This window comes from Neoarius graeffei, chromosome 13, assembly GCF_027579695.1.
Source record: "Neoarius graeffei isolate fNeoGra1 chromosome 13, fNeoGra1.pri, whole genome shotgun sequence".
NCBI classification, from domain to species: Eukaryota; Metazoa; Chordata; class Actinopteri; order Siluriformes; family Ariidae; genus Neoarius; species Neoarius graeffei.
This window is the reverse complement of record NC_083581.1, coordinates 51,821,054-51,834,252: the sequence shown is the minus strand read 5'-3', so window position 1 is coordinate 51,834,252 and position 13,199 is coordinate 51,821,054. Positions and strand designations below refer to the sequence as shown.

At 43.1% G+C, this 13,199-nt stretch overlaps 1 protein-coding gene across 2 annotated transcripts in view; it reads right to left on the bottom strand.

Moving 5' to 3' along the window:
• The window catches only part of ndrg3b (ndrg family member 3b), a 143,579-nt gene that overhangs the window by 76,103 nt on the left and 54,277 nt on the right, over positions 1-13,199 (bottom strand). For both annotated transcript variants that reach the window (XM_060938005.1, XM_060938006.1), the window contains exons 2-3: positions 9,505-9,588; positions 5,704-5,736 (exon numbers count right to left, since the gene is read on the bottom strand). In XM_060938005.1, the coding sequence (XP_060793988.1) occupies positions 5,704-5,736; positions 9,505-9,561 (90 nt within the window). In that variant the 5' untranslated portion in view covers positions 9,562-9,588. The remainder of the gene's footprint in view (positions 1-5,703; positions 5,737-9,504; positions 9,589-13,199) is intronic.

Below are 13,199 nucleotides of genomic sequence, written 5' to 3'. Positions count from 1 at the left end.
ACTGAATGTGCATTGCTTTTATTTTGAAGTTGTGTTCAACAAAAACGCAATGCGCGTGACACATACATGTCAACCTTTGGTCAATCAAACCTGTATAACCAACCTCCAAAATCCGTATTTCCCTTATAAAATTCGTATAAGATGCAAATTAAAATAATTTATCTAAAATTTGAATGATAATTAACAAGGATATATCCCAGTTACTTTTTATTCAATATTAATAACAATAAACCTTCAGAATGAATACAAAGCTCCGATGTTTGACAAAAACACAAAGTGTTATCAGCGTAGTTACGAAGGAAATACTTCGTTGTTTGGAGACAGGTTTCACCGAGCGGCTATTATGCGCGAGACTTCATATTAGCCACAAAGTCAGAAAAACCTGTTCGTAAAATTACGTTATAATGACCAAATACAATGAAATGTATTTTTCCAGTCTCACCTGTGAAAGGCAATCCCATGTGATCTCGTTTGGACGGTAAACCTGTTGGTACAGTTAAACGCAGCACATGAATGAGGCATCTTTATTCTCGGCTACTGTCTAGACGCTATACCAGAGACGGCTGAAGAATCTCCACTTTGCCCCATCCAGTATGGCGGCGAGGATGACGCATGATTCTATGCAGAAGGCGGCGTCTATGTTTATATGTCTATGACTTCCCGGTTGGCGGGATTCTCGCAATGCGGTGTGCGCATGATCAAAAGTGGAACGAAGTCTCGCTACCACAAAATAACGCGCGATTTCATAAGACTCTTTACTGGCTATCTGTGGTGTACAGTATGTTTGTAAATGTTATGTCTTTTATCATCGTGGGAACTGATTATAGCTCTAAATAAATATTGAAGTTTTTTTAAAGAATCCGTATAACTTTATTTATACGCCCGTATACTACGTTTATTGAATCAAATCCGTATAAAATACGGACATTCCGTATAGGTTGACATGTATGGCGACATGAAAATGACATGAAATCCCACGAAACCTTAGTCTGGTTAACACCAGACCATATCACAAGTGAAATATGTCTTTTCAGATCGGAACGATTGTGCAAAGCAGCATGGGATTTCCCAGGCTAACGAAACCTAATCCCGCGATAACTACTTCCGTAATTTGTCCAGACCAACCACAAACTTGTACGTCATCCTTCAAACGGTCCAGCCAATCACATTGTGTGACGTCACCAGCAGGCGCCGGAGCCGATCTTCGGCGAAAAGCACCAAATGAGGTGATTAAACTACAAATGTGGGCATCATTATTATAATATGATGTATCTTGCTTGATATTTGGAGTAGAAAGACAATATTGTGATGTCTTGTGTTTTGGGGTGAATGTGACTTGGGGGGAAAAAAAAAAAAAAGGTACAAACGTTCACATTTTGTTAACCATTGTTTTGGGAAATTTGATTGAATAAATGACATTTTTTGTAAGGCAACCTCGTTTTTTCCATACTCTTACCAGTCTTAACAGCTTGTAAAAACAATGTTATTTATTGCTTTATATAAAGAAATACAATTAATATTATGCAGAATTTAGTTCAGCCTTTTGGTCCGGCCCTCCACAAAATTTTCTGTTTCTCATGTGGCCCCATGGAAAAAATAATTGCCCACCCCTGGTATAGATGTAAATATCAGCAAATGAAAGTTGAAATTCTGATCTACTGTCTCATTCAGCTTTTGCTCTAAAACCCAAATATCTTCAGTGTATAGCAAAAACAAAAGAACTAAACCTGTCATTCCAATACTTCTGGAAGGGGCTGTTTGCAGACCTGCCAACCCTTGGGGGTGGTGGCAGTATTTTCAGACTAAAACTTAGAAACTGCTCTGTGTGTGCGCGCTCGCACAGGATTTTATGGTATTCAAGTGTTTCTCTAGTGTCTATATCTTAACTAAAACACATGAGCAGCACCTGGTGGCAACCACAAAACTCTAAATCCTATATACATGCACTCCAGTTTCAAATTTCCAGGCTTGACTGTGCCGTTTGAATACATCTGCAATGGCCTTTAGACTCATGCAACAAGCATTTTTAGATCACTTTAATTATCAATACCATGAAAATTATTTGTAAAGTATGTCTGGCACTTCTATTTTTAGGCAAAATTTGTCTTTCCTCATTCAGCCAAAAAATAAATAATCTTTTGGCTGCTCCTGATTAGGGGTCGCCACAGCAGATCTTTCGTCTCCGTTGCTCCCTGTCTTCCGCATCCTTCTCAGCCACACCTGCCACTTTCATGTCCTCTCTCACCACATCCATGTATCTCCTCTTTGGCCTTCCTCATTTTCGTGTGCCTGGCAGCTCCATTCTCAATATTCTCCTTCCAACATGCTCTGCATCTCTTCTCAGGATGTGCCCATACCATCTCAGTCTCATCTCTCTTAGCTTAGTTCACCCAAATAAATAAATAAATAAAATCAATTAATTAATTAAATGGGGGGGGGGGGGGGGGGGGGGCGCTGGCTTCTGACCATTTTCAGTGGCATCCACAACAAATACAACTGATGCCAACTTTATAATTGTTAACAGATTCAGACAAACATTGATAGCTTTTATTTTACATTAATAAACTCAAAACCTCCATTTACCATGACAGAAATACAAGATGGGGGAATGGGGTAGGTTTTCCAAGAGGTATCAATCATGGAAACTTCAGAACATTGTACAAATGTTAATAACTGCAGATTCAAATACTTACTGGCTGCCATTTTGTTAAGGGAGAGAAAGAGAGGAGGGGAAAAAAGGGAAAAAAAACCACGACTGCCCTTTTGTCATTTTTTGAGTGATAATTTATGGTGTGATCTTCCACCTCTGGCAGAACTTCTAGTGCATTCTGAGGGAGGTTGGGGACTGAGTCTGAACAGGCCATGTTTCGCACTTCCATAGAGGAGACCGCTGTACAGAGTTGCAGCCATAAGGTTGTTGGTGTCTGTCGCAGCAGCAACCCCCAAACTCTGTGGTGGACACCAATGGTAAAGGGAGCAATCAACCTGAAGGAGTCCTATCAAACTTGTTTAGCTTGTAGAACTCTGGAGGCATCTGACAAATACTGAATGGACAACTGGCCAGAGTGCAGCTTTGACAGTTGTGGAAGCAAAAACTCTGGTGTGGATGGAGTTCGGTGAGGCTGTGGAGCATGACTTTTGGTTGGCCTCAAAAAGATTCTGGCAAGTCATCAGATGACTCAGGAAGGGGAAGCAATGCTTTGCCCCTACTAAATACATTGTGGATGGAGTGCTCCTGACCGCAATTGAGGACAATGTCAGGCAGTGCAAGAAATACTTCAAGGATTTCCAGAATCCCACCAACGTGCCTTCCATAGAGGAAGCAGAGTACAAGGACTCTGAGGAGGATTCTCCCATCACTCAGGCTGAGGTCAGTGACGTGGCTAAAAATCTTATATCATCTCTAGCCGCTTTATCCTGTTCTACAGGGTCGCAGGCAAGCTGGAGCCTATCCTAGCTGACTACAGGTGAAAGGCAGGGTACACCCTGGACAAGTCGCCAGGTCATCGCAGGGTTGACACACAGACAAACATTCACACTCACATTCACACCTACGGTCAATTTAGAGTCACCAGTTAACCTAACCTGCATGTCTTTGGACTGTGGGGGAAACCAGAGCACCCGGAGGAAACCCACACGGACACAGGGAGAACATGCAAACTCCACACAGAAAGGCCCTCGTCAGCCACGGGGCTCGAACCCGGACCTTCTTGCTGTGAGGCGACAGCGCTAACCACTACACCACCGTGCCGCCCCGTGGCTAAAAATAAAAATGTATTTTCGGTGGCAGGACCCTGGGGATGGATGAGAGCTGCCCGAGTTCCTTAAGGCTCTGGATGCTGTGGAGCTGTCTTGGTTGGCATGCCTTTAACATTGGCTGGAGGTCAGTGATGGCGCTTCCAGATTGGCAGACGGGGGTAGCGGTCTCCCTTTTTAAGAAGGGGGACCAGAGGGTGTGATCCAACTTTTAGAAATCACTCTCCTCAGCCTCCCTGGGAAGGTCTATGCCAGGATGCTGGAGAGGAGAGTCTATCCGTTAGTCAAACCTCAGATTCATGAGGAACAATGTGGTTTTTGTCCTGGTCATGGAAAACTGGACCAACTCTTTACCCTCAAAAGAGTACTGGAGGGTACATGGGAGTTTGCCCAACCAGTCTACATGTGCTTTGTGGACTTGGAAAAGGCATACAACCATGTCCCTTGAGGTGTTCTGTTGAGGGCGCGCTTCAGGAGTATGGGGTACCTGGCCTACTGCTACGGGCCATTCGGGCCCTGTATAACTGGAGCAAGAGCTTGGTTCATATTGCCAGCAATAAGTCACTCATTCTCAGTGGGTGTTAGTCTCTGCCAGGCCTGCCCTTTGTCTGATTCTGTTCATAACTTTTATGGACAGAATTTCTAGGCAGAGCCAAGGGATGGAGAGCATCCCTTTTGGTGGGCTCAGGATCACATCGTTGCTTTTTTGCAGATGATGTGGTCCTGTTGGCTTCATTGAGCTGTGACCTCGAGCTTACACTGGATCAGTCTGCAGCCGTGTGTGAAGCAGCTAGGATGAGAAATCACTACCTCCAAGTCTTGCGCCATGGATCTAAGCTATAAAAACAGTGAACTGCCTACTCCAGGTTCACGTGTTATCTCAGGGTCTTGTTCATGTGTGAGGGAAGACTAGAACAGGAGATTGACAAATGGATTGGTGCTGCTTCTGCAGTGATGAGGAGGCTATACTGGTCTGTCATTGTGAAGAGAGAGCTGAGCTAAAATGGGACGCTATCAATTTGCTCGTCATTCCCTGTTCCTACCCTCACCTATGGCCACAAGCTATGGGTAGTGACTGAAAGAACAAACTCATGGATACAAGCGGCAAAATTAACTTTTTCTGAAGGGTGTCTGGGCTCGCCCTCAGAGACAGGGTGAGGAGCTTGGACATCATGGAGGGGTTCAGAATAGGGGTTCAGCCACTGCTCCTCTGCATCAAAAGGACTCATCTGATGTGGTTCAGGCATCTGTCTTGGATGCCTCCCAGAAGCCTTCAAGGTGAAGTATTCTGGGCATGGCCAACTGGGAGGAGACCCTGGGGCAGACCCAGGACACACTGGAGAGATTATATCACTTGGCTGGCTTTGGAACACCCAGGTGTCCCCTGGAAGAGGTGGCCAGGGAAAGGGAGGCCTGGGCATTTCTGCTAGAACTGCTACCCAGACAAGGTGCAGGATGGATGGCTGGATAAATAAATAATTAAGGTAGAGAGTCAGGTTTTTCATTTCCTTTTTGCCCTAAGGAAATGTCTTACGAACTAGATTAATACTCCTGTTGTGCTGATTTTAATTCTCACATATATAATTTATTTTTCTGTCCACAAAAACCGCAGATGTGTGTTCAAAGACAAATCCAGTCACTAGCTTTCTTTCCAGTCCAACCACCTACACAGGAAGCTTTACCCTTCCACCCACAACCACACGCACGTTCGTTTGCCGTTTTCAGACCCTGAAGCACAGATGAAAGATTAAACATAAGGAGCCACAACCCTGCAGTTATCATGGCAGGCCTGCAAGGCATCACATGCTGAGACAGAGTGGCTTGTCTCACCACCCTCAGTGAAGAGATACAAGTCACTTCTCTTGGACTGAGAAATGGCAATCCTAGAAGCAATCACAGACTCATACCGTGTTACAAGTCTGTTGAGCAAAGTGCAAAACCACTTACCTGACAGTCAAAATCCTGAAAGTTTCGGCCATTCTGTAAGGAAATGAAAAGAGAATAGAAAATTAGGACATGGGGATCCATAACTCGAAAGGGAACTAGGTCTGATTAATTCATTATTCTCCTTCCCTCTTTTATTCTTTCATTAGATTCACAGGGCATCCATAAAGCACATCACTTTTTATCTGATTTCAGCAGTAATATTCTGTACACAGCAGTCTGGTATCCAATGGTAACAAGTGACTCATCCAAGTCTGAGGGTTTAAAAAAAAAAAAAAAAAAAAAGGCAAGCGTTAATACATGCTTATACAGAGTTATGAGATCATGAAGGCAGAGCCCAAGCTGATTGAGAGGTTTTTTTTTTTTAAACACTGTGTTGTTGACTATTATAATGCATCAGAAGAAAGGTAAGCTCCTTCTTGAAGTTGTAGCATTAATGCATCAGTATAAAAGCTCTCACAATAACATCCAATTTTTTCACATTGTTTTCTTTAGATTAGGCTGCTGGGCCATAGAAGGTTCACGCTGCATGCTGCACACTACACGCTACACGTTCACGTGAAGAACCGGACCCTGGGCCATTAAACTTCATGCTTGGATGTTCACGTGTTGCGTCTGTTCTACTTTGACCGAGTAATACAACAATAACCAACAATATGGACTCTTCGGATGACGACGATTGCCTCATTCTGCTTTTACTGAGACAGAGGAAGAGAAAAAGGAACAGAATTTGGAGCCGAGAACACTTCCTTCTGAGAGAAACCCGTGGTGAATTTCACCGAACATTCTATAATCTGCTTGACAGTCCCGATGAAGAACTATTTTTCAATTATACCATTCAATTATATTTTTTCTGAAGTTTTCCCCTGAAAGCATAGAGTTATCTCCCTAGACCCGTTCTGATTGGCTGGCGCGGCGGTGACCGCATGCATTGACTGGAATTTCCATCTTCACGCCTAGAAAAAAGTGTGCATGTTCATTTCATGCTTCACGCGTGAAGTGTGCAGCGTGCAACGTGAACGCCGTTCTATGGCCCAGAGCAAGTCATGCTACGTTTGTCCACTTTTCTTTACACGCGTGTAGCGTGTAGTGTGCAGCATGCAGCGTGCACCTTCTATGGCCCAGCAGCCTTAGATAAAACTTTATTGAGCTCTTTGGGAGGGTTCCCTCAGGGAAATTAAGAATTACTCTATTTAGTATCTCAATGGAGTAATAAAGTGCTACACTACATATTTAAAGGAACAGTCCACCGTACTTCCATAACGAAATATGCTCTTATCTGAATTGAGACGAGCTGCTCCGTACCTGTCCGAGCTTTGCGCGACCTCCCAGTCAGTCAGACGCAGTCAGACGCGCTGTCACTCCTGTTAGCAATGTAGCTAGGCTCAGCATGGCCAATGGTATTTTTTGGGGCTGTAGTTAGATGCGACCAAACTCTTCTGCGTTTTTCCTGTTTACATAGGTTTATATGACCAGTGACATGAAACAAGTTCAGTTACACAAATTGAAACGTAGCGATTTTCTATGCTATGGAAAGACCGCACTATAATGACAGGCGTACTAACACCTTCTGCGCGCTTCGGCAGCGCATTGATACGGAGCTCAGATATCAATGCGCTGCCGAAGCGCGCAGAAGGTGTTAGTACGCCTGTCGTTATAGTGCGGTCTTTCCATAGCATAGAAAATCGCTACGTTTCAATTTGTGTAACTGAACTTGTTTCATGTCACTGGTCATATAAACCTATGTAAACAGGAAAAACGCAGAAGAGTTTGGTCGCATCTAACTACAGCCCCAAAAAATACCATTGGCCATGCTGAGCCTAGCTACATTGCTAACAGGAGTGACAGCGCGTCTGACTGCGTCTGACTGGCTGGGAGGTCGCGCAAAGCTCGGACAGGTACGGAGCAGCTCGTCTCAATTCAGATAAGAGCATATTTCGTTATGGAAGTACGGTGGACTGTTCCTTTAAAAAGCCCTAAAATATCATCATAACCACAATAAATGTGAAATTACAACTAGCCAACACAGGGCATATAACCTGGCCCATGAATATTTGCAGTGCTTTTCTTTTGGGTTTTAAGTAATAAATAAAATCAGATTTTAATTTTACAACGGCTTTGTTTCTATGAGCAGCACTTATACTGAACACTAAAATCCCAAGAAGAAATTGTACGGTTGGCTATGGTACTACCCCAGAAGCATGCCTAGATGACACCCACAGAGGATTCCTTCCAAAAATTCAAATGAGCCTTGTACTGGCACTGTTTACTGTAACATATGCAACGGGTGCGTTCTGGCATTTCGTCGTACCACCTGTACATAAAGAAAAAATAAAAACAACTCTACACCCAGCAGATGGCAGAATCACAACTTGCTCTGTCACTTGCCATGCTGCATGGACATCTCCCTTAAAGGATTATAGAACACTGCAAAACCACAGACTATGAAAATGACTCCTGCTCCAAAAATGAGGAAAGAGGTAGCAGATGGTATGGGATACCACAACTATGTATCTGGCTAAAGACATCAATTAACATCTATGGCATGATGCGTGGTGAAGGCGGGCATTCGGTTGGGATTATAACCCTCATCACCAGTGTCTGCCCGTGGTTCAGCAAGTCATCATTCACTAAGCTATGACTAACATACGCAGGGCAGCGGTTATATGTATACAGGGTAAGTTTGGGAAAGAATTAAAAAAAAAAAAAAGACATCTTCAGACTTTTTTAATACCACTGAGAAGGAAACTCAAGACTACTTTCACAATAACAAAATGGTAGAAAGCACACAACGAAACCATACTTGGAACAGAGTTTGCTTTGTTTTCTTCAGATGCTGTATATTTTCTTCTGAAGCTTTGTGCTTTTTGTATCTAGACACCAGTGAGTTTCTTCTTCTGCTCATTTATGTGCATTCTGTATCTAGAGCTTGCTGATGCAGCAGATGCCAGCAGCTCCTTTGAAATAAGGACCTTGTGGAATTGAGGATTTTGAGGACATGCCCTCCACAAATACCAACTACCCCATGTGTCCCCGCTCCCCAATTTCTCCCCCAGCGCAAAATTCGGATTATCCGACCAGTTTTGTTACATGTACTCTTATCCATACCTACGGTATACAGCTAATGTTCCAAGTAACTAAACAAGTTAGGAACGTATCTGAAATGAGCGGAAACGCAAATTATTTCTGTTGGTTCCAGTCATTCCAACCTGTGCGACATTAAATGTGAAACAGCAAGCTAACTTGCGTACAAAATATTCCCATTCCGTGTTATCAGCTTGAACTCTTCGTGCAGCTGAGAAATTCTTTGAAGACGAGGCAAGGCAAGACAACCAGGCAAAACAGCAGCTTATTACTGCTACAGCAAGTCTTTGTGAATTGCTGAACTGGAGTGCAGCTGCAAGCTGATCTGAAAGCTTTGCAAGAAAGTGAAAATTTACTAAATGGTAGTATTAATATCTCTCCAAGATTTCTCTTATATGCCTCGTGCACAAAGTGAGCTCCATGAAGACATAATTTACCAAGATTGGTGTGGAAGAACTCAAGTGGCCTGCACAGAGCCCTGACCTCAAGCCCACTGAACACTTTTGGGATGAATTGGAATGCCGACTACAGACCAGACACATAAATTAAGTGTCCTGTACACAGGTTTAAAACAAAAGTAAAAGCGAATATATATACACAGTGGTATGTCACCTCTACTTTGAAAGGTTTAAAGCATACATATAAACATTAACTGGCACAAGGTATACAGTGAAACAAAATTATATATACGATTTGACGTGTGTGTGTTTGATGACTCACTTTGTCTGTCAGGAGAGGCTTAATCTCAGTCAGCTGCACATCCTGTAACTCATCCATCCTTGCAATGAACAGCTATCAATATTTCTGAGAAAGATGGAGAAAGAAATAGATTGGAGAGAGAAAGAGAATTTGTTAATGACATGACTGCAATTAAAAAAAAAAAAAAAAAGCACCACTGCTCATTTGGCAATCCAAAGGGGTGTTCACACGGCACATATTTGCATCGATGCTGCACCGATGTATTTTGTTGCGATATATATCTTACACCGGTGTAAATTTTGTGGAGCGTTCACACGTCACAAACCTGCTTACTAGAGAGAAGCGTGTTAGCACCGGTTCAGCCCCACTTGCGGTCACACGGCAGTTTTTGCGACCGTGCTATACGATAGTAATAATGCGGAAATGAAATATGCGCATGTGTGAAAACGTACTTCCTTTTCCCGGCTGTCATGGCATCACCAAGCGCCGGGAAAACAACGTGGATGAAGACACCAGTGTTGCCAGATACTGCTGACGTTTTCCAGCCCAAAATATGTTCAAATCCGCCAAAATGCACTTTAAACCGCCCAATCTGGCAACACTGGAAGACACACAGTTCTGTTGTTGTTGATATTCGCCATTTTGGAAGCGCAAAATACCAGGATGCAAATTATGCAATGCCCGTATGTAATCAACTCTCCTCACGCGTAGCGAGTCTACCCCTGTAGCGTTCAGACGGCCCATTTTATATCGGTGCTGCCCCGCAAACTAGCATTTACTCCGGAGTAAATTTCTTAAACCACCTCCCGAGCAGGGTTAGATTTGCACCGGTTTAAGCAGCTTTCAGGGGCTACACCGGTATAACTTTGTACCGTGTGAACGCTCTACCGGGGCAGCCCCGGTGCTACACCGGAGTAAAAGTTGCCGTGTGAACAGCCCTCAAGTGTGAAGCAAGGTTTCAAAAATTAAGATCTCTAAGCGTCCTCATTGTTCATGGTAATCATGCTCAGATGAGCCTGTTTTTTTGACCTTCTGAATGTCAATGAAGCCATGCAGAGCTGCCAGTCGTTATGAAGTCTTATATTAGCCAGTAGAGAACATCATACGCTCTTCTCTACTGCCAGACGTAGCAGGAAATCTATCCGAAAACCAAAGTCGACATGTTTCATACCAGCTAATAATAAGAATTGCAAAGCAGACCTATAAAGCTTTTACAAAATGGCTATGAATAAGAATAACCTCATTTTATTGCTATAATGACAAAATCTCACAGCTTTCTCCCTTATTTCTCCTCGTGTCATATTGTCGATCACGCTCCTCTAAGATCAGATGATAAGTCCCTGCACAGATTTCAAAAAACAACTTTATCAAGTATAGGTGTATGGGTAACAGCAAAAGCTGTAATATTAGGGTTTCACTGCTACAGCTTTTCACCCAACAACAACAAAAGAAATCGCTCCAATCTCTTCATCCTTTTATCTTCCAATCCTCATTGTTTCCCATTTTTCTCCTCCATGCACAATTAGCTACACTGGCAGGACTTTTCCAGTAAGAGAACAACTGCAGTCTTTTGGATGATGCCGAGTAGAATACTCACTGAGGGACGTTTGGGGATTGAAAAGAAAAAAAAAAAGTTAAGATAGAGATGAGATATAAATGAAACTAAGATGTAGCTTTTTATTGACGCGCTACTCTGCTGGGATCTCAGATCGCCCGGTCTGCTACGTGTCCTTCAGAGACGGTGCTAATTTCAGTTTAATAATAGTTAAATGCAAGAAGTATAACGCAAGACACAGATTACCCTACCACAAATTGCTTTCTACGAGGACAGCAATTTCTGTGAAGCTTAAGGACATTTTGTGCTCACATTGTGGAAGAGATTTTATCCTTATTATCCATATACTTTTCTTAATTCCATGATTATGCCTAATACCATCACTCTTTCGATCCACAGCTGCTTGCCCAAGAGTCTTCAACACACAAGAAATACGTCTCTACTGACCGAGCAGGCATTGAAATGCACAAGTGCAAGATTATCCTGAGGACAAGAATATGTAGTCTGTCTGTCAATAAATAAAATTAATAAAATTCCACCACACAAAACTGCAACGCTTTGCATTTGCTTTTGCGTAGCTATCTACAGTGGCTGTGAAAGACAGGATGCACTTTCATTAATAGGGATGCACTGATACCATTTTATTCAGATTGAGAACAAGTAAACTTCGTTTTTTACCTCCGCCGAGGAGGTTATGTTTTCGGTAGCGTTGGTTTTTTTGTTTGTTTGTTGGTTTGTCTGTTAGCAACATTATGGAAAAAGTTATGAACGGATTGCTCTGAAATTTTTTCCAGAGGTGTGACTGGGCACAAGTAACAAGCCATTAAATTTTGGTGGTGATCCAGATCACCACCTGGATCCCGGATTTTTTTTTTTAAAGGATTCTTGGCGGAGGTCTGCGCTCTCCGAGTGCTTTTCTAGTTGTTTAATATATTTGTTGATATCGTGGGCGGCACGGTGGTGTAGTGGTTAGCGCTGTCGCCTCACAGCAAGAAGGTCCTGGGTTCGAGCCCCGTGGCCGGCGAGGGCCTTTCTGTGCGGAGTTTGCATGTTCTCCCCGTGTCCGCGTGGGTTTCCTCCGGGTGCTCCGGTTTCCCCCACAGCCCAAAGACATGCAGGTTAGGTTAACTGGTGACTCTAAATTGACCGTAGGTGTGAATGTGAGTGTGAATGGTTGTCTGTGTCTATGTGTCAGCCCTGTGATGACCTGGCGACTTGTCCAGGGTGTACCCCGCCTTTCGCCCGTAGTCAGCTGGGATAGGCTCCAGCTTGCCTGCGACCCTGTAGAACAGGATAAAGCGGCTAGAGATAATGAGATGAGATTTGATTTGTTGATATCGATACCAAAAAAAAAGGAGCAAATTTACTTTTTTGGGTTGACTCAGGACGTTTTAGCTCCGTTTTAGAGAGTGGAAACGAAAAGTCTTCATGCTGTATGGTTACCAAGCTCTTTTTGTATAACCTTGATGAGTTGAGTTTAAAGTGCACATCACAGGTAAATTCAGGAGCAAGATCAATGTAATTCTCCTATTTTATATTAAACTTTAGTCAAATATCTATAACATTCTGCATTCTCTGCAATTTTTTTTACCTTGCGCAATACCAGAAAAATTCAGTTGAAATCAAGCCATTTGAGGCGAATTGGTCCGCCTCTGAAAAAAACTTTGCATTTAGATTTCCTGGGAAACATTGATTTTCGTGACGTCGCGTGCGGGACGCCTCCTTCTGAATCCTACGTCAGCGCTGGTTTGTTTATGAGAAAACGACCTGGTGGTTTTCTGCAAATTTCTTCAACATTATCACGTAATTATTAAAATGGTTAACAGATGTATCGTAGGAGGGTGTAGCAACACCAATCATGATGGGATTAGTACTCATCGTTTTCCAAAAGACCGGACAATGAGAGAGAAATGGGAGCGCTTGGTCTACACAGGCTGTGCACTGAAACCATGCAAAGCTCGCGCAGCCTGCTGGCGCTTCCGCAGGTGACGTCACGAATCTGGCTCCAGACTCCCTTGGGATTTTTCCAGACGCGTTTTGTTATTTTATTTTTTTCTGCTGTAGACAGATGGCCTTGTGCAAAATTACCCTTCTGGATGAGTGTGTAAAGGGACATACTTTCATATATTAAAATAAACGAAATTGGTCCAGAATATGCCCT